General features: G+C 36.7%; 1 protein-coding gene across 1 annotated transcript in view; it reads right to left on the reverse strand.

Moving 5' to 3' along the window:
* Positions 1-21230, reverse strand: part of fgf14 (fibroblast growth factor 14) — a 46443-nt gene extending 25213 nt beyond the window's left edge. The window contains exon 1 of the mRNA XM_085920854.1: positions 21106-21230. Within this exon, the coding sequence (XP_085776980.1) occupies positions 21106-21172 (67 nt within the window). The 5' untranslated portion in view covers positions 21173-21230. The remainder of the gene's footprint in view (positions 1-21105) is intronic.
* Between the last annotated feature and the right edge of the window lie 873 nt (positions 21231-22103).

Here is a 22103-nt window from a genome sequence, read left to right on the forward strand (position 1 = left end):
GACAGGGCTTGACAGACATGATATTTTATATCAGTTTTTAACCCATAGGAGAGCATCGCAGGCCCACAGCAATTGAAGAATGAAAGGAATGAGCATGAACACCTTGAAATGTGGCTGTCATAACCTGAGGCCTGTGGTTTAGCCACATTGCATAAAGTTAATCATGTTTAAAAAAAAAAAAAAATCATTCACTGTTAAGATCTGCACCTATGTTGAAAATTGCATTCACTTTTCATGAGGTTGAGATGTTGCAAGCATTTCTTGTTACTAAGCCACTTTCAATAAAAATTGAACAATCATTGAACTGTTTTTCTCAAGTTCTAATTTCCAGGTTATCATTTTTTTGTTTAGTCGCAAAAATATCCAATTTGTTCTTGCTCCGTAAATCCCTCTGAACAATTTTACAGCCTAGAGCACCTGACTGACCCTAATTGCTAATTCTTTCATCAACCTGAGAGGCACAAATGACTACAGCTTTTGAATTCTACCCAAAACAAAACAAATCGTTTATTATCAAAACTACCAAAAGATTCAACCATGTTCACTGTGACACACAATGTATGTAACCGATGCCAGTTGCAGAAGCCCTGCTGTCAATGTCAGCTGAATGGATATGATGTGAAAAGTGACAAACAAGAAGAGTGATTTTTTTTTTTTTTAATACCATAGAAGCATTGCAACGATTCATGTTAAAATATAATCCTCAAGATGTATCTGAAAGACATTCTATAATCGTAAAATGTTCCCAAATTCACTCTTTTGTCGGTAATGATAATAAATATTAATAATCTTTGTGGTTCACAAAGGTGGAGGGGCTAATTATTGAGTTTGCTTAGGGCCCCCAAATGATTAACTACACCCCAACATATTTTAGTCAGTGGCAGCCTGCAATTTTGATTTTCGTTAGCGGATGTATTTAAAACAGAATAATTTTGACGGTATTATGAAATCAAAACAAAGGCAACATTAAAACGCAGACAGAAAACAAACATGCAAGCGGCATAGTTATCGAATTCAATATAAGATATTAGTTAAATATTAATTCTACATGTTCCAGCACATGGAAAAGAGAAATTTTGCATTCAAGTGCCACCTAAAAAAAAAACGATCACAATCAATCACATACCTACATTTTTCCTTCTCCTGTATGTAAATGTCCGAGCGTCCATGTCTGTCCCATTCCAAAGCTCGCATTAGCCAAAAGCCACTCCTCTCGATCCTCAATGCCAGCATTTATACTGCTTCTACTCGGAGTTAACATGATTACAGATAATTTGACAGGTGACACCCCCCCCCCCCCCTTTCCAAGGCCTGGAGCGCTTTGCGTTCATTTGCTTACCAACTACACTAAATACGTGCAGTCTCAACTTACTTTGTTTCGTCACATAAAATATTTAGACACTTTGGTTAAAGTTTATGACCAGTTATAAATCACCAAGTGACAACTTTGAGTATGTCAAATCAAGGAAAATTGTTTTAAGGTAAGGAATCTTAAAACTGTGCAACTATAGCTGCCGTTACGTCAGTGTTACACTCAGCTGAAGGGTCGGCCTCATCGCTGGAAGTCCAGTGCTCCGAATCCAACTTTTACATATTCTACCTCAGGTGGTTGTCTCATTTATTTGTCCATAATTGAGGCACACGGATGACTGGCAATGCGGGCAACGCTGCTCCGGCAGGATGAACAGCAAGCGGCCGCGAGCCAAAACTCAAATTGTTTTATTTTAACATTTACGATCATGCAGATTGAGTTTTTTCATGTCTATTCCTACGTAACCATATGCTAACTGCCGTTTTTAAGGAAACATGCTTTTTACCTCCAGCTAAAAGACACCACATTGTTTACAAACTCTATAGGAGTCTCCTATTTCTGTGTATTTTTTTATTGGATAATGGAATCGGCTTTAAAAGGGGAGCTTGAAACTGTTCTCAGAACTGTCCCCACAGTTGCACAGGTTCCCTTACGCACCTATTGCTTTTCTGAAACAGTGAAGGAGTAAAACTGATCTCATATGAGAGAAGTCCTACAGAATCCCTTGACGACTGTCAAACAGGCCATTAATAATTTTATAAATGTTCTGTCGCGCTTACCTTTGAATACACAATTAATGTGAGGATATTCTCGGCCCTCAGTAAAATTAATACGCGTGGATGGAAAATTACCAATATGTAAAAACACGTAGATGCAATAGAATCAGATCTAGGCTCAGATCATCAGGACCAAATGTTCTAATCCAATCTGCTTTAAGGAAATGACATTATCGCCAGTTCAATGTCCTGCAGCGACGCCACAATAAAATGTCAGCCGACACAAGTCAGATAAACAAGCCGACTGATGATTCTCGCCGCTCTGCCTCCAGGCTGCGTTCCTTTATCACCGCGCAATACAGAAAAGAGATGCCTGAGGTACACAACATGAGTACATTTGATGGATTAACTCAGAGGTTTTTATTTGGATTATTTTGTGACATATATTACAAAAGAAGGTGGGGCCTCAATAGCGGATGTTAAGAGAGGGAAATTGTGTGTAAATCACAATTAGGGTAAGCAGGGGTTGTTGTTTTTTTGTTTTGTTTTTTTACACTAATGTGACAAAACTAGATGTGTAAGATTATTCTTATAGTTCAAGTGAGTTCTTTGTTTTTACTATTAACCTATTCCAATTGTGTCACTGTGTGTCATTCAGTCATAAAATCTCAATACAAACATTTATGTTTTTTCTTGGAAGGTGGCAAAAAGTGAGAAGGTTCAACGGAGGAGATGAATACTATTGAAGGCACTTCAGTGTCACATTCAAATTTGCATAATACATTTTACATAATGCTTGAATGATGCTCAGGTTAACAGTTTTATAGAACACGCTGAGGAGCCAACGGTGTCCACCTATAATTCACTGTACATTCTCCAGGGAATGTTCCAGAGTGGACAGCGGGCATGGTGACCCCGACCGCAAACCTTTAACTCGCCGGCTCATCATCTTGTGACGATGTGTCATAAAATCATTGAAATGTACATCCCATAATGGCTGCCAGCCATTCACTTGTGCCTTGGGAGATCATCTTGAACCACATTACAATTTGTCTCCCTCTCAAGAGCACTGCCCAACCCCTCTCCCAACTACACCCCCCCCCCCCTCCCCATCAGCATAAGATTAAAGCATAGCTTGCGGCGTGTAGACGTCCAACAGGGACTCTAATGAAATACAGCAAGTGCCACTCAAAAATAGCCCACTTGCCGCTTGAATTACCTTGTTAATACTTACATTGGCTGCCCTAGCGAGGGAGGGAACCAGTGGAAAGAATTCTGGGTAAAGTGGCTTGGTTACCCTGGGAGCATCCTGATTGAACTGTGATGACAACACGTTGACCTGATTGCTATAACTTTGGACGGGAAAGGTCAGATGCAGCTCATGGACATTGTGCTAGAGAGAGCCAGGAGATTTCTTTCCAAATAAAATTTACATCTATAAAACAGTAATAGTGTAAAACATTTGCTTTGCAGCACAGCAGCTTTCCTGACATTTTTTATTTCTTCTGGTATTATTTGATGTTGCAAAAGATGGACTTTTATGAGCCAGTCCATGGAATCAATTCATCAGAGTGGTACATAACGAGTAAGTAAAGCAAGATGGCATTTCATCCGTATTCTGATCACATATCCATACTGTCGACATCCAATTTTTAAGGATGCAGCAGTAAAGGAGGAGCAGCGAGCTTTGTCAGCGGTTTGGCATTCCTTTGGGAAGCCCGCAGCTACGTGGGAGAATATCAATTAGTTGGAAGTGACAACTGCATGTAATATGTGGGATTTGCATGGAAACAAAATATTAGCCCAGTAATGCTTGGATTTTTTTATTTTTAATATGAATCAATGATTGAAGCACTTGAAGGTTGTATGCGTTAGAGAGTTTCATGATTTGAGGGGGGGGTTGCCGTTTAATCCATATAAAATGCAGAAAATGAGGCCAGCATAGAGTGTGACTGCAACACAAGCGTTAAGACGGAAGCATCACTTCATCTCACACATACACGCACGCATGCACACACTGTATACAGTATTTATATTTGCATATTGCAAAGATAAACACAGATGGCCATGCAGCAGTGTGTGATAAAAGCTAATAAGGCCTGTGTTGAATTTGGTTCAGTCAAGCTTCACACCGCAATGACAAATAACAATAAACATTTTTAAAATGTATCACGGGCCCAAGATGACCGAAATAATGACAAACGTAAAACATTGCAGTCATATCGACTAAATATCTGAGAATATAATAAACGTTACAGAAAGAACGCTGTGATCACCATAAAATACATGAAATGTTTCTATGGGAGAAATGGAGCGCTATTACATGGGAGGCAACAGGCAGCCCATTGCGAATGGAGAATCAAACACTAATGACGTCTGTAAAGGCTAACATTACGACCACGGGCGCCATTAACCGAGGCTATATCAACATTGTGGTTGTCCGTATCAAAGGAAAATATACGATGCGCAAAGACATTTATGGAACACTGATGGTGACACTTTGCAAGCCAATGAGGTGACACAGATGTGAGTGATGTCATTGTACTAAATATAATATCAACACTAAAATGAGATTTGTGGCAGCTTTGAGGCAGCCAAATGAAATGGCGACAGACCAATCATGGACATTGGAACTCCTCCCACTTGATAAGAGAAATAATTCATCTGGGAAGATATCTTTTAAATGTAATTTCAAATTAGGTGCAGTGGCTTCACTTCTTGTGGCAAGTGGCATTGAAAGTTCATTTATATCTATCGGTATCATCTCAAATAGCGCAATTTTTAACTTTATTTAAAATAAATTTGAGACATTTTATCATATGTCCAGTTTGGTGTTGAAATCGTAAAGAATACACAATCACAGACACTAATTTTCGCAACAATTAAGCCATAAAATTAATATTAATTTGTAATAAATATTACATCTTCCATTTACAGGCGGAGCAATTATGTTCTATTCCAACAGATGGCAGAAAGTACATCATTAAACCTGTGTAACAACCTGTTGTCATTGATTCAGCGTGATATCTTTGTGCTCATCTAAATAGGGCCAAATAAATTAATTTGTCAGTAAATTGAGATCATTATTTTAGTATACTGTACATAATTTTTGTGAGAATTTTGTGGTGAACTTTGAGAAATTATGAAAAATATGTGTCTAGTTGACTCAAGAAAATTTTGAAACATTGAACTATTAGAATATGGTGACAGAAAATGTTCTGCTGCACATGCTGTACTACCACTCGGCCGCTAGAGGACAGTGTGGCGCTCAGCAGGATTACTGCAGGATCTCTCACACTCACACACTCATCTATATGCTTGTCTCTCTTCTCCTCCACTCATCTTAAGACTACAAGCCTCATGGTCGACTTCAGCGGCGAAACAAGCAAAAGGGGCAACCTCTAAATGGAAACCCATCAAGCCCAATTTGCCGAGGGCCAACACAGCGTGGAGCGGTATCATGAATTAAACATAGATCACTTATATCCGATGGAGGGGGGGGAAAAAAAGTGCTGTGTCCAAACTGGATGTTACAGTTCAATCACTTCCCCATAGCTAAAATAAGAACCAAAAAAGGGGAGGGTAAGACAAGGAATAAGCCTCCGAGTAGTCATTAATGTGTCACGTTACACTTGCTCTGTTTTGACATCTCCATCTGATAATGGCAGCCCCCTACAGAGTCCAAATGAATAACTTGATCATATCTATCAATCTCTCATTTATTACGTTTCCACGGTTGTGACAAGTCAATGACAACACTACTGAGAAGCCTTCATTTGTCATAATAAAGCACAGTGTAAAAATACAATGACACATTTGATCATGTGTTGTTTGACTAACACCAGATTATGTCATGCAAACCTTTGCCAAGGCTCCAAAAATAAATTATGTCTTCTTGTTCTTGTTTGTCCAACTAACTGTTAGTGGCCAGACTACTTTGTTTAAAAAGGATGAGTGATAGATGGCTCATGCTAATGATGCCATCCAGTGGGTATGAAAAGTCTACACACTCCTGTTTCAATGCAAAATCTTTGTGATAAAAATATGAAAATTCAAAACTTTCAAACTTTTAAAGCTTTTCCCCTCATTAATTTGACCTATAACAACTCAATTGGGGGAGGGAAAAAAAGAGAAATCCTTTAGAGAGGGGATTTCAAACTAAACATCTGTGATAAGGTTGCACAAATGTGCACACAGTCATAACTGGGGATGTGGTAGTACTCGGTATTACTATTCCTAAACTCTTACTATTAAGTTTGGGGTTTTTTTTAACATGAAATTGTACTGCTGAAAACAAAAAGTTATTTGTGCTCATAAAAAGTTGGAGCAAGGTACATTTCTGCAAGAATAAATTGTGAGGGAAAAAAAGGTTTGTTCCAAACTAAAGTCATACAGGCATTTGTCATTTGTGCATGGTGTTCCGGTGATTTAAATAAGCGGTAATTTTTTTATATATATATATATATATATATATATATATATATATATATATATATATTTTATAGCTGCATTAGAGTCAGCATATGGAACACATTTTTCAGTATGACTGCAGTTCTACTAGCACAGTAATAAGGATATTGCTACATTTCTGATAGTGTCAATCAAAAAGTGAGCAGTATTAGAACGTGTGATGTCACTTCATTTCCATGTTATGTAACAGAGGCCCATATAGATCACAGCCTGAGGAGACAAAATTTCCAATAACCGTCAGGGAGTGGTGCAGGGCGTTACTATTATTACGCTGGCTGCTCTTGGTCCGTGTGAAATGGCATGCTTGATTTTATGTCGGGAACAGATATTAGTATTTAGCGATCAATATAGCTCTTCTTCTCATGTCAGAACAACACCACAGATTATAAAACAGAAAATGATCTCATTTTGTTTTTGCTTTTTAGACTTTCCTGGGCTCGCCTGGGTAAACAGCAACACAAATATCAATGAAATATATTACGGCACTTTGGCATTTACACAATGCGCCTCCATTAAGTAGAGAGCATCTGAGAGTTACAATGATGGGATCTTTTTTTTTTTTTTTTTCCCTTGACCTTTCATTTTAACAACATTAGATGTTCAACAAAACAGACACAAAACTGTTTCACATCGTCTTTTATCAATACACATAAAATAAATTACCTTTTGTAATCGTTCAAAAGAAGACAAGTCAAACTGTTTTTGTGGAACATTTTTCCTCCATTTCCCCGTTATTTGTGGAAACCCCATATTGAACATTTATCATCATTTTATCAAAGAAATGTGGGAGTTAAATTGTACTAAGCAGCTATTCTCTACATCTCTGTAGCTTTCATTTCCTGTTCTATGGTTATCATCATACTTTAATTTGCATGTCCACTGTCAGAGCCTAATAAGGACTGACACATCTGTAATTACTCCTAGCACCAAAGTGACACACCAGAACTAAAATATTAACGACACGGTGTAGAAGTGGACATCATATTATTGACCTGTTGAAGTTCATAAAATGCTTCAAGGCAGTCACTTCACTTTGCAAAGTTTAATAGAACACTATTTGGACATGAAAATGAGGCAGATAGTGAAGTCATGTTTTCATCCAGAGGATATACGGTTTACCTTAATCCTAAATCATGACCACGTGAAAGGAGTATTTATTGAAGCAGCATTCATGTCAAGTCAATAAAGATCTACAGTCAAGGTGCGCACATACATTCTCTGCTTCAGTAATTTTATGTGATGGACTATGAGAAAGTCTGCATGTGGAAGTCATAGGTTAGCTAGACTATTGGGTTCAGAAAGTACTATTTTTGGAATCAGTCAATCACTATCATACACTGTTAACTGTATCGTACATAATGTTATTAATGCACGCAGATTGTATTGCTTTGTAGATGAAATGATAGTGTTTAGACAAACTGAAGACACCTCGGGAAATCTTAACAAGGGTTTGAGAAGAAGTAAATATGACACAAAGAGTTTTATGACTCGTATTAATCTATGCTTAGCTTGTGAACAAAATGAGATAAACATTTTCAATAAAGCGATACAAAATGGGACATGAACAATTTAAAGTTCACAAACGAAAAGTAGCTCATTGTTTCTACCAGACACAAAAAAATAACACCATACATCCAACAACTACTCAAAGAGCAAAATTTTCACATACGTGAAATATATTTCCCAGAGGATGCATGTTTACTATTTTGAGCTATTGTTTCAACGTTCAATACATACTAAGTTAACCTTTCAACAGTCAATGCCAAAAATAGCCACAGTGGGAAATAACAGGGAAGGGAGGGGTCGGGGATTTTGCTGCGGGGATACTAACATGCATGATACGTGCATAAAAGGTCCACATAATAGGTCGTAATACAGAAACAAAGGGCTGCTTCCTTCATCAACCTCAGTCAGGTCGTCAATGTCTACTCAGGGAAATGTTTCACATCATCAATGATCTCAATTTAGATTGATTTGACTCATCTGTCTCACACAGACCATTGTCGCGTCCCTCTGAACAATGCCAGTATTCATCATGGAACAATTGTAATAAGCAGATAAACGTGTTCTAGTAACATGTGCTCTTATCATGGTTTCATCAATGCAAAAAGAACTGATGACATGATTAAGAATCATTAGGTCCCAAGAGTTTGGCCCTTAAATAATGCAATGTTGATATCTTAAATCTATAGCAGGGTTTAAATACATCATTTGTGTTAATCTGGTCGTTCGAGTAAAATACAGAATTAGAGGTAATTTAAGAATACCTGAACATTTTTGGGAAAGGCTGCTTTAAAAGATTTGTTCAATTATCTCTCTAAATTAGAGCGGATCAATGACAGTGCCCTGAGGAATGCTAGATGAATGTGAAATGTTGCCTGTATTATTCAAAAATGCAACAGAAAAAAAAAAATGCTTCTTTACTAGTGCATCCATGACAACTTCAATTAAATAGCAGCTTTATAATGGATTCTCTCATGTCACACAATCAGATCAATGTCAGCAGCTGGACCTTCCATATTGAAGAAATAATCACAAAGTGAACATCCAATATAATTGTATTATTTTAAGATGTGTATTTTACTAATTGAACCCAAACAAAGCACTTTATGTATAACTGAGCTGTGATGCGTCTTCTTTGTCAGTACATTGCATCATGGAATATGCTCTCTTGCATTTTGGAGTCAACGGTTGTTCACTACTTTTCAAGATGTGGAAATGGGATACATTGAAGGCACTGGACAGTGATAACATGTCAACAGCACCACAAAATAAAGGGCATTATTCCGTGAATAGGGAGTGATTTCCAACACTGAAAGAATTATTAAAGAAGAAAATGGCTTGTGTCCATATAGCTTACTATAGACCTTAACTACCATTTAAAAAAAGACACAAATATCAAATACCGTATTTTCAGGACTATAAGGCGCACCTAAAAACCTAACATTTTCTCAAAAGCCGACAGTGCGCTTTATAGTCCGGTGCGCCTTATATATGGACCAAATTCCTAAAATTAAACTGAACGGAAGCATTTTGTTATGAAATCAATCATAAGTGGCCCGCTGAAGACTATGACTCATGAATCAAAATGACTATAGATCATTATTTTGTGATTATAAAGTAATTTGTTGCCTATGAATTTGAAATAAAAAAGATTAAATGGAGAATGATTTGATTTGGATTAGAAATCTGACATGATGCATTAATGGTGCGCCTTATAGTCCGGAAAGTACGGTATACCAAATCCAGTGAACAATAACACCAAAGAAGGTGAATCACATGAGTTCAGTGTGCTGTATCATTTGGTGTCCACTCCCACTGCTCCAAATATTGTAATATATGCACTGATTTACTCTCTGTCACATTTGGGGGTGATGGTAACTTGCTAGGATAGCAGAGAAATGTATCACATACACCATCACAACACACATTGTGGTTACATAAACCTTTGGGAAAAGAAGCTCTTTTCTTCTTCTTTCATTCTTGGTACAGGCATCTCCAATGCAATCTTCCAAAAACCCTCCCACTACTTTCCCACCTACTCTTTCCTCCCACAGCGCTTTGAAAACTCCGCTCCATTCCCAAAGAAACTATGTCATCACAAGCTCGCTCCCTTTGGGTAGAGAAGGGAGTAAATGGATGGGTCGAAGCGGGACAGGCGCTCAGCACGGGCATCAGTGGGATTTCATCGCCACGAGTCAACCCACAAGACTGCATTAGCTGATTAAGCACAGAGGAACCATGTTGCTTGAGTAAGAAGCCATTGTTGCGGAAGTGCACTTAGCAGTCATTAGGTACACCTTTCCTATATATAAAGAAAAGGTAGAAATAGAAAATTCTACCAGAGGCAGTAATTCAATAGAGGATGAACTGTTATATTGATTGGGCTATGTGTTTCATTGCAATATACTATGTATACAAAATATGCATTACGAGAATATTTGTGTAAAGTAATTTTAAAATTAGAACAATATTATGTTTGTAAAAATAAAGACCTCTTACTTCATATCTGACAGAACAATTATTGCTGTTTTTTTTCTGAGAAAAGCATTAATGTGCAATATGCTGTGTATTATTTCATATTATATGCATTACCACAGTATTGCTAGTTCAATACTTAAAAAAAATAGAATTACAAAAGTAACTTACAATTCATATTTGCAGTATATTTAATATTAGTATTAAACAAATACATAATATGGTGCAGTTGTAGCGAGGTAAGTTTTTTTTCTTGACACAAACATGCCATACACTTATGAAAGAATTTAAAATAAATGACTGACAGAAGGTTAAATCCGATTTAGCTCCAGTGTCATAGTTACTGCAAATGTGAAAATACAGTAACGTGCAGTTCTTTCCATCTGAAGTTATCCCTGTTTATTTTTCATTTTATTGAAAGCATAGTTTACGTCCGCCTCCGAGATTAGGATGTTAGCACACAGAGGGCACGCATTGATGTGAAGTGCGTTGTAATAAAAGCGGATTGTGTTGAATATTCATGATGTTTTAGTTCGACCAAGGTGAGAAGTATGCTGGTAGAACATTGCTGTTTCATTACTGCCTTTGATAAGTAACTTTATATTTAAGGTAACCTTAGTCAAAATGACCGTCACACAAGCAAAAGCAAAATGTTGTATCTCCAAGCCAATTAGTTAAGAAATATGATAAAGAAAAAAGTTTAATAAATTATTAGAATTGTTAAGAATATTATCAACATTATTATTATTATTATTTAGGTAGTGATACACAATATTAATGTACATACAAATATAATAAATACAGTAATTGAATATGCTTTAAAGGTAATCTCTAATACAGTATAGTATACATAACTATTTAGCATACGGCAAATAATTAATGGCTCTTTTCTGTGTTTGTCACTGACTCCAACAGTTATCTCTTCACGGCCATTGTTACAAGCCATCCCGTATCATCAGCTTTTTTCTGTTTAGCATGAGGAAAGCCCTCGTAGGCTGTTGTGCCACTGCCCTGAACACAATGTGAGGCTGTGACAGCAACACTTTGACGTGCGTTAGCACGTAAACACCAGGTAATTCATCACGCACAGACGAGTCTCCCCGCTACCCTGCCCATGCTTTATGTGTTAAAAGGCGCTCGAAGACGACAACACGGCAGTGGTGTAAATCACCCAGACAGAATCAGGCCTGCTCCAGAAAGCCTTGGCAATCAGAAAATATTCCAATCCATTTGAAAATATCCACTGGCCTTTTAGAATAAACACCCTCAATTAGAAAACCCCATTTGACTGGGGATGGTGCAAAGTGATCCAACAAAACTCTTGTAGTGTTTGTGGAAAAGATGACTTTAGCAAGCCCTAGCACCAATAACAGCCATGATAGCACTGATAGAAAAAGCAATGGATGCAGCTGCAATAGCAATAGCAATGGCAGACAATTGCAAAAGAAGCATTAGTGGTAATAGCACTAGCAATAGGCTGCTGTTGCTACTGTAGAAAGAGCGGGAATAGCCAAAGAGGCAGTGGCAATACCGCCAATAACGATAATAATAGTGGCTATACAGTGGTTGTGATAGAGGCAGTGAAAACGGAAACAATAGCAGCGAGAACAATAGCATTGATAACAGTGACAACAAAAATGGTACACTAATACCCAAAATTAGCCAATTTAGTATTTCTACAAAAATTGCAACATAGCAGCAAAAGAGCATGGAACTCAGAAATGACTCGGTGGGAAAAAAGTTTGTAAATTTCACTCTGAGAATTTATTGAAAAAATGTTAGATGTAAGATTAGAAAAATTGTGAGAAAAACCATAATCTTAATATAGCTTTGGCTGTCTGAGACATCTTGAGTGTAATTTAATTGAATTATTTGTATTTTTTTTTATTGTTAACGCTAATCAAACGACAAGGCCACCACTGTATGCATTCATGCACCAACTTCATTAGAGGAATACAAGTTTCACTTAACATTTCGTTGCTTAATGAGATTAAATAATGTAGGACGACAAACCAGAAACCTGATTAGCATGTTGAACGCAAGGCATCACAGTCTGAGCTTTTACGGAATGCTCTTCCTCGTTCACATTTATTTTTGAGTGAAAGAGATTTAATGATTCCTAGTAGCCATCACTCACTCAAACCTGACAATGATTTGGTCAACTGCTTCACTGTAATGTCAACCGCTAACAAAACTTGAGTTTGCTAAATGACCAACATATAAAACAACATTCAACTGACTCGTATGCCCACATTTGCGTGGTGGAATGTAGCAACAAAATGAATTAGGTCTAAAAGGGAAGACTTTGATGGATGGAACATGACAAAAGGCACAGACCCAAATGCACAAATGTGTTAAATAATGCATTATGAGGTATTTTAAGACATTCAACATGCAATAAATTTCAAACGGGCTGAAAGATTGCTTCTTGACGGAGCTTCAGATCTTTACAAATGCAACAACCTCCAAACAAGAAATGACAGTGTCCCTTTAGAATAGTATTTGTTGGCTACTTCCTGGATCATGGAAGACACGTTATAAATGAACACATTGTGCCATTTTGATGGAGGATTTTTACATTTATGCCTCAAGGAACATTTGTGCCTAAAGGAATGTGTCCGCCTAGTGACAGTTTGGTTTATCGCTCTACGGATTTCTAAAGCTTGTCCAGGTCATAGCACCATTGCGTGACAGCAAGATTACCCAACATCCAATCTAACATCTTAAATTATGATGTACAGTATATGATATGATATAAGATATTCACTTGTATTTGAATATTTTGCATAATATATATATGTATATAAAATATAGATACTCATTAACTCAGTTCACTTTGTAAATCGACAAAATGTAAGCACTACTTCCTGGTTCATGAGGGGGAGACATACGATTTTTGGATATTTGGGATTACTTCCTACCTTGCAGTGTAGTTTATCTTATCGTGCAATGTTAAATAACCAAACCCAGAAAACATGCGAGCCGTAATTGGCGGTAACCTGAGCCCTCAGCACCTGATGTCATTTTCAATCAGCAGCAAGTGGCAAAATTAGTTTTAAAAGCATTAAATGTACGTGAAAAATAATGACATAATCAAATAAATGAACTAAATCATAACCTTTTACCATCAAAATTTGTTAAATGGGAGCACTATCACTTTAAGCCACTCCAGCATTTTATTTGTGTTCACCAAAACTCGTGCCAATACGCTCATGTGACTCAGTCACACATTATAGTTGTCACTTTTTGCACATTCTAATCTTTTTTTTTTTTTTTTTATGAAATTACGGCAGAATGGCGGTGGTATATACCTGAGCCCATCTGCTTTATGTCAAGATGCAAAGAACCAAAAGTGTGATATATAGAAGTGACTTTCCAAAGACCTTCAGCGTGGTCTGACACTTCCTAATGTTGATGCTAAACAACAGATGGGCATGAATATGCCCACTGACAGCTAAATGCTAAATTCTTAGCAGAGCTAAAGCGCGTTACAGAGTCACACGTGCGCAAAAGTATTTATATTTAAGGAGCACCACTTGACCACAGCTATAACATTGGATGCTTTATGAAAACACCTGTCTTCATAAATATAAATCTCAGAGAGTCAGAGAGGTACGGTAGATACAAAAAGTCTACACATGTCAAGTATAGGTCATATAAAAAAAAGTTAGATCAAGATTAAATCTTTGCAAAACTATTTGCACCATCTATGTGACCTACAACCAGAACAACATACGTTATTCTTTTTGAGAGGGGAAGTAAAACATTTAAGATAATGTGGTTGCATAACCCCCATAACTGGGAAGCCGCTACATGAGTCTTTTAAAGTATCTCTGCTTTATATTTACCCCACATAAATTTGTTCTATTGGATTTTTTTTTTTTGCTTTCTATGAGCATCCAGATTTTGTGTTATCACTGATTTTTTTTTATTTTTTAAACTGCACTTTTTATATTTACTTCCACCACCACTGGTCGCCATGTCAGTCCCCATTTCTTTACAATGTTGCCTTAATAAAAACATTTAATTAAGAAAGAACCACTGCCACACTTTAAATACAATTATAGTAACAGTAAACCTCATGAAGCCAGTATTAAAGTTGGATTGAAGGATAAATTATGATGAAATTCAATTATTTACATTTGTCCCACATATCATCCCTATGACAATTGAGAAAGACTTGCAGATAAATCACCCGCATTTTTAAAAATAAATACATGGTTGCTAAATGTAAAGGTTTGATGCTTTTGGCTGAATCTGACCTTTTGTGCATTCAGTAAGATTCTTATATCTGTATGTTAGCAGGATCCATTCAAAGGTCTACTTCTCAAATAAACTACACCAGCGTGACCTTATCTTCTCTCAGCCTCAGCACTTACGTCACATAAAAAATAGATCAGCAGCACTACACAATCTTTGCGACAGCACCATCTGTTCTCTGTCGGTCAAAGGACGACGGTCAAGCGCGTCAATGGTTAATTTCTCGCCTTTATTTGATGTGGCAGACAAGACGTACTGAGAGAGGCTTCTCATTCAGAGGAGGCAGAGAAAACTCCTGTCAACACGTGAAGTATTTACAGGATGGGAGTTGACGTCGTCTCGTCTGCAACCCAGGGAAGGCTTCTCACCTCGTGGGATACAGTTAGATATGATCACAGGGTGTCAAAATGCCACATGGGAGTCATTGCTTTACGTCACACATACAGGTGGGGGGTGGAGTGAATGTTGTTTTTCCTTGTATCATTTGCAAAAAATATATATATATACATTGTACTGTATATCGAGTATAAACCAGTATACTACATTCTTAGTGGAAGGCAGAGTCCTGTAATATTCATTGCATTTTCCCAGCATTGGTTCAAAATTGGAGCAACCCAGTAACAACAAAACAACCCAACAATTTGTTTTTAAACAACCGAAAGTTGGTTCAAATTGAACCAGCTTTCAGGGTTCAGTCCAGTTTTCAACCCAGCAAATTTGAAGGCTGTATTTCTTTTTTGTAGAAACATTCCAAAATATTTGTCAGAAATAATAGACCTACAAAAAACTAGAAAACAACAACTTTTTGGAAAATAGTCCAATACATCCTTATTGCGGAGTTAAAGAAAGTTGGGTGAGTTTGACCAAATACATACATGTATTTTTTTTATTGTTTTGTAGCAAAGCAGGTTGTACCAAGCATAGATAACAAATAATAAATTATTATTTATAAAATCAAAAAATAATTGAACAAATTTCCTGGGTCAGTCCAATTTTTACCTCAAATTGGGTTGTTTTTAATCCAGTGTTTTTAAGAATACAGAATCATTTAATTACATAAAAAATATGTATATTTATATTTTTACCTCATCTACAAATTACCTTGCTTACCAGTCTAGTTTTAAAATTATATTTGGTCCTGGAGCACAAATGTTTTCCCTGCCCTGCTGTATACACAGGTACCCAATTTCATATTGTAAATGAAGTTACATTACTACTGCCATTAAAACACATTTATCTACAGGTAATTAAACTACTATTATAAAACAATTCTCTGTGGATCAGGTACTCTTTTGGGTAAAATCATAGAAATTCCAAGAAAGATAAAAACAAGGAAAAATCAAAACATTCCTGTTAAGTTTGTGCTTTGGATGCTCACTTATCCAAAGTCTCATTTGGATTGCATGACAAAATGCATTGGTGAAAAAAATTGGGGGCACCTTATCATAAGGAACATCAACCAGCCCCCCACCCCATGCTTCAGTTTGTACTCTACTCGCCACACTCAATGAACCACACGTGTGCTCTCACAGCAGGTGTGTGTGTGTGTGTGTGTGTGTGTGTGTGTGTGTGTGTGTGTGTGTGTGTGTGTGTATTCGTGTGATGAGCAAAAACGGAGGCGAGGAAGCAGAGAAAAGGTTAAGTGTACACAACGATATTGACGCGTGACTCAGTTGGAGAAGAAAAAGCAGTGGAAAATGGTTCGATGGTGACTAAAGGATACGGCAACCAGACAAAAAGGTGTATAACTGTATCAGCCATAAACAATGTGAAGTTATATTAACAAATAGCTTCTTTTCTTTATCCGTGTTCACTGAACTCTCTTGCTCACCGCTGCCTCTCACACACACCCACTCGCTCCATTCACGTGGGAGGAGTTACAATAGTCGCTTTGTGTATTTCCTGGTCTGCACCTGAGAAGAGGACCGTAAATTTCCCCAAATGTCATAGAGGTCAAATGTTTGTCGAAATATTGAATATTCATTTACTGAATTGTCAAAGTCATCGATTGAAATGATTATCATTCAATGAATTCTTTTCAGATAGTTTGATATGAGTGTTTATTTGTCCTGAGTGGATGACACACTCCGACTAATAAGGGATATATTTACTTTTTGAGGCAATACAGCGATCTTAAAATATGTCCGATGCCATATAGCGAGGCGTTAGCTCAGATCCGTCAACAAACACACACACACACACACACACACACACAGATACACACACGCACACAAACTTGCACTGTCACATTTGCATGATGACAGGTCTATTCTTAAAGTTTCCATATACAACACGAGTGGGAGCTAGTAAGTGGGGATGAGTGGACTTTATTTCATACTAGTGACAAAGAAGCGGCTGGAGGTGTGGAAAAAGACACCTCATATAGACGTACTGTACAAATCGAGTGCTGGATTGGATTTTCTATGTATGTTTCCAAGGAAGGTTCTGTTATTGAGTTAGTTCGACTGCAATTGGATTTATGACACTTTCGTGTAAACACATTAGACCAAGTAAAGTCATTCAGATTCCCCATAGTCGGACAGGTGATCTTAGTGGCTAGATATCCATTTGATTGCACTTAATGATGGATGCTTATATATTTTTCAAGAATCACCCACACGGTTTAACTATTATTACAGGATATTTGGTTTTTTTGTATTATTGTGTATGTTTTTGCATGTTAGATTTACTTTTATTTTGTTATATGCGCATGTCCGATTGGCATTTGATACAAACTTATAGAAGTTATGAAAGTACATTATGACATCCAATGTACAGAATCTTTATTTTTTAGATTTTTTTTTCTTAAATTCTAAGACAAAATTGAGTGAGGAAGGCAGCAGATATAAATAATTCTTCAAAAACAACTATGCAAAATCTGTTAGCTCAGTGTAAACATATAATGCAAAATGCCATAGACGGGATAGTGAAATCGGTGTTGCAGCAGTTATCAGCTTTTAAGTCATGGAAATTTGAACACAAAAGGTATAGCAACATTGGTACAGCAACACAATACAGCATTTTTTTATTTTATTTTATTTTATTATATTATATATCTATAGCATTATATTACTGAAGCTTACTGGGTCACTTTAAAGCATGAAATTATAATCCACAAATTGTTTTATTCATCTATAACATTCTCATATGACTATATATTTTGTGCAGTACTGTAAAAAACTGGTTAAAAAGTTTGTTATTGAAGTTATAGTAAGTGCTTTGAGTTAGCGTGGTCGCGGAACAAGATAAATGATTAGTTAAGGAACCAGATGTTTAGATATTTATAATTTTATTTTTATAATTTTTTATAATTTATTTCAGAATTATACAATTTATTTTCTAATTTACGCATTCTACATACATGAGAATATTATCTTTTGCTGCCTTCCCCTCTCAAAAAAGAAAAAAAGTTATAGTAATTTAAGCATCATAATGCACATTGACTCAGTATGCCCCACTGCACTTGCCTGTGCCATGCATTTACCCAAACCCTCTGTTCCAAAATGGAGGGCACTCTATTTCTTCCCGAAGGCACGCGGCAACTTTCTCTCCAAATTATTGTTATACGCTGCTATCATCACGCAGACCTCACAATGAGACAAAACAATGTCCTGTGGCTTATTACAATCAGCTTTGTTTGTTCCTGATGGGAAAAGGAAGCTGCCTATTAGAGGGAGAACCAGGCAAAAAAACACAATAAAAAAAAAAAGAAAAAAAAAAGGATTACATGAAGCACACCTCTCTCAAAACATTTATATTTTACAAGACTAAAAATAACTCATTTTAGTTGGTTGAGATGTATGTTCTTTTGACAAAACAAGATCCATCCCCATGTAGAGCGCATTACTTTCCGTGTAGCGTCCTACCGAATTCAATCACATGAGCAAACTTTTCATAACTGTTCAAATAAGAGCTGTCATTTCCAGCATCCTTGCGTAGCCTCAAAAAGCAACCAAATTGCTTTGTGCTCTGCTATAAAAAAAAAAGGGAGGGTAGGCTAAAAATCATTATAAATTTAACAATGAGTGCAAAAAATGTCGGCTGTACAATATTTCCGCTGTAGTGAAGTGCAGACACAATGTACATGCGCTTGCACTTTTACAAAGTTACTGCTACCGCAACGAGTGTTACAGCGCTTGTTTTATATTTGATGGCGGATTCTGGAACACTGGGAATTTACGACATTTTGAGTGTTTGTGAAAATGTCGTTTTCTGCTTCCTGTGAACTCAAGACGCAACTTGGGGGTACATTCAGTTTTTAAGAGCAGCAGAACAAGACGATAAAACTGCTTTTTTCATTTGCCTCATCAACAATGTATAGAGTTTATTAATTTAATAATGTTTTCATTGAAAAAAAATAGCGATTTAATTTTAAAACTAAGTACATTTCTAAATGACCTTAGTGTAGCTCTTGGGTTAATTATAAACCTCCAAATAACTTATCCCAAGAAGCACAAAAATGCGTTAAAAATCGGAACCAATAAATCTATTTTATTTCATTAGAAATGTTGCTGACCTGTCTATGTAACAGGGCCAGCCACGGTCGCCTTGAATGTACCACAAGTCAAGTCAGTTTTCTTAGCATGTTTGTCCACCATACACTCAGTCAGCAACGTTTCCTTAACATCAATAAGACATCTTTGCACCATCACAATGCCATTATGAATATTTCACTTTATTGTTTTACAGCATTACACGCTGTTAAATACTTGATGTATTGAGCAGTGAAAGCTCTGAAACAACCCCAACAGCCTTGAGAGCTGTTTAATGTGTTCAAAAGGGAACTTTGAGGTGCCAATCAGGGCGTAAATAATTTAAACAATAATACTGTAGAATTGCTAAAGTCGAATGCCCCTGAGATCGTACAATTTTTCATTTGACCAAAGTGTTTTAAAATGTTTAGGTGTTTAAAGCACACGTGTACAATCTGTGATGTTCCCTCTTTTTTGGATTTTTAATGTCATCAGGATAGAAAAGGCTTATTCTTCACGTCTGAACTAGCTTTACACATTTAAGGTATGAGATATTATAAATGTAATATTGTCAGTTCAGTTAAAGTTTGCATTTTTAGAATAGGTTTATTTTTAAAGTTTGCTCTCTCTGTGGTTAACTTGTACTTGTATAACAGCTAAGATTGTTAAACTGTAACTTCAAACATTGACTTTAAAATTCACATTTAATAATTTCTCATCATGTGCAGGAATCCAAAAAGTAACTCATTCTCAAAACATACAGTTTCCTCATGTTTAATGTTCTATAGTTGATTTAATAATTGATGTTTCCTTCCTCTGTAGGGATGCTCTGAGCAAGTGTTGCGTCAATTGTCGTGTATAGCGTTGTTTGGTCTTGCATCATATTTCATCCTTGTACACATCAACAACATTGGGCCAAGACATAAGAGCTCTCACTTTACTATATATGGGATGTAGGGAACCATAAAGGGGAACCCTGGTGAAGGTGATATTCATCAATGATGACCACATCAAGAATGCATTTTATCGTGCTAAATAACCCAGCACATGGATTATTACTTTAAAATATTTCAATGCACTTTATTTGCGTAATGCGTCAGCACACTTTACTGCCGCTGATATAAATTTCCCACAATGCCATTAACCCTCAGGTCTGCAATTGTTCACTTTATTTGAAATTTCCAAATAGTCACTTATTCTATTTATAGACTACAAGCGCTAATAAGAGCAAACATACAACAGCAGAATGTCCGGGGAGGCACTTTTCTGAAGAGCTCAGCATTACAGAGTGGAGCCGTGTAGGGTAGTATGTAACGTAAAGGTCATTATTACATTGCTAGGCGCCCTTGTCACTTTTTTTCGTCGTCAACATCTGTGCCAATCTCTATGTGGTAATCGAATAAGGAGCAGTGCAAATCAGTAAATTGGACAAGAAGATTTAGGCTGAACAGCAAAACTGAAAGGAAATAATGCTGAGTGGTAGCAATTAGTAACAACTTGGTTTTAAGATCATTGTTCAGTTCACAGTCATACACACAATGTCTTTTGAATAAGCAAGAACCAATTCAATTAGACTTGAGAAAAATAGGAATAAAAATAGGCATTTAAGAGTAATTGCAGTCTATCACTGCAACAATTTGAACTGAGTGATTTATTTGTTTGAATTGTTTACTTTTGTTGAGTCTCAAATTATCATACAAAATTGTGATCAAGTATTTATTTGACCATTTCTATTCATTAAAATATGTAGGCAAATGGCTTCTTGATCTGCATTTCTTCATACATATTCATAAGTAGAGCGTTTCAAAGCACATCATCGAATGCTTGTCAAGTAGACAAACTGGTTCATTTGAAGTTACAAATGATTGGAGCACAACAGTTGAAAATCAAGACTTACAAGTTATGACTTTTGAGGAATCCAGAAAAGGAAGGAGGAACAATCCAGAAAGTGACCCAAAAGTCATTTGGAAGTGACAAATCCCACCTAAATCCAGAAGGTGTGTCAGCACACCTGTGGGACATTCTCCCTTGATCTTAGATACGCCCTGAAAAGGTCAACCCTTCTTTTAACACGCCCAAATTCACTCATCGATGGTCAATGCAAATCACCACATGAATATATCCATGGTGGCCAATGGACGAATCACGACAACAAGCAAAACCAAAAGAAAATAGTTTTTTTCAGCAGTGCCTGAAATCAAACTGCTTATCAACCCAGTGGAAACAAAAAAACTGGAATGAAAATTCAATATTAAGGTCCTTGGACTTGAAAGTAGATCTATATTGTATGCTAAAGCAACTATAAAGGTACAAAAAACTTTCTATCATGCAGTTCCAGTACTTTTTCTTTTGTCAAATTTGGAGAACTTCTTCAGTTTGAATGATATCCATTCATATTGGAAGTATTACTTTGCTACATGTACACAGTGAGTGGATAGGACGTTATTTGCTTTGGGTCTGGTGACCTCTGCCAGGAGCGAAGATACTGCGACAGAAATTTAGCCCCTTTGCTTTATTGATCGACAGCAGAGACTCATCTCCTTGTCAGTGACTCATGTGATCCATCACCTTTGCTGTCTGCCTCATTTACCTCAGATAAAACTGTAATTTTTTTGAAAGGTGCTAGCCTCTGTGGATAACTAATAGTTTCTCTACCGCTTGAATTCTGTTGCTATTTTCAAGTCCTGTGACAAAAATGCCTAAAGTTCCAGTAATGGCTCCTTCTGTTTATCAAGAAAGGCCACCATACACAATACATGCAAAAAGAAGCAAACTACATGAAAACATGACAGGAAGTGACGTGATAGAATGTATACTGACCAAAATTGGTGGTTGAATTTCTTTTTGTCAAGTGGTTACACAGAATAAAACCATTTGGATCATTTTTTAAGTAGA

Source organism: Syngnathus leptorhynchus, chromosome 9 (assembly GCF_054491065.1).
Source record: "Syngnathus leptorhynchus isolate UIUO chromosome 9, UIUO_Slep, whole genome shotgun sequence".
Taxonomy (NCBI): domain Eukaryota; kingdom Metazoa; phylum Chordata; class Actinopteri; order Syngnathiformes; family Syngnathidae; genus Syngnathus; species Syngnathus leptorhynchus.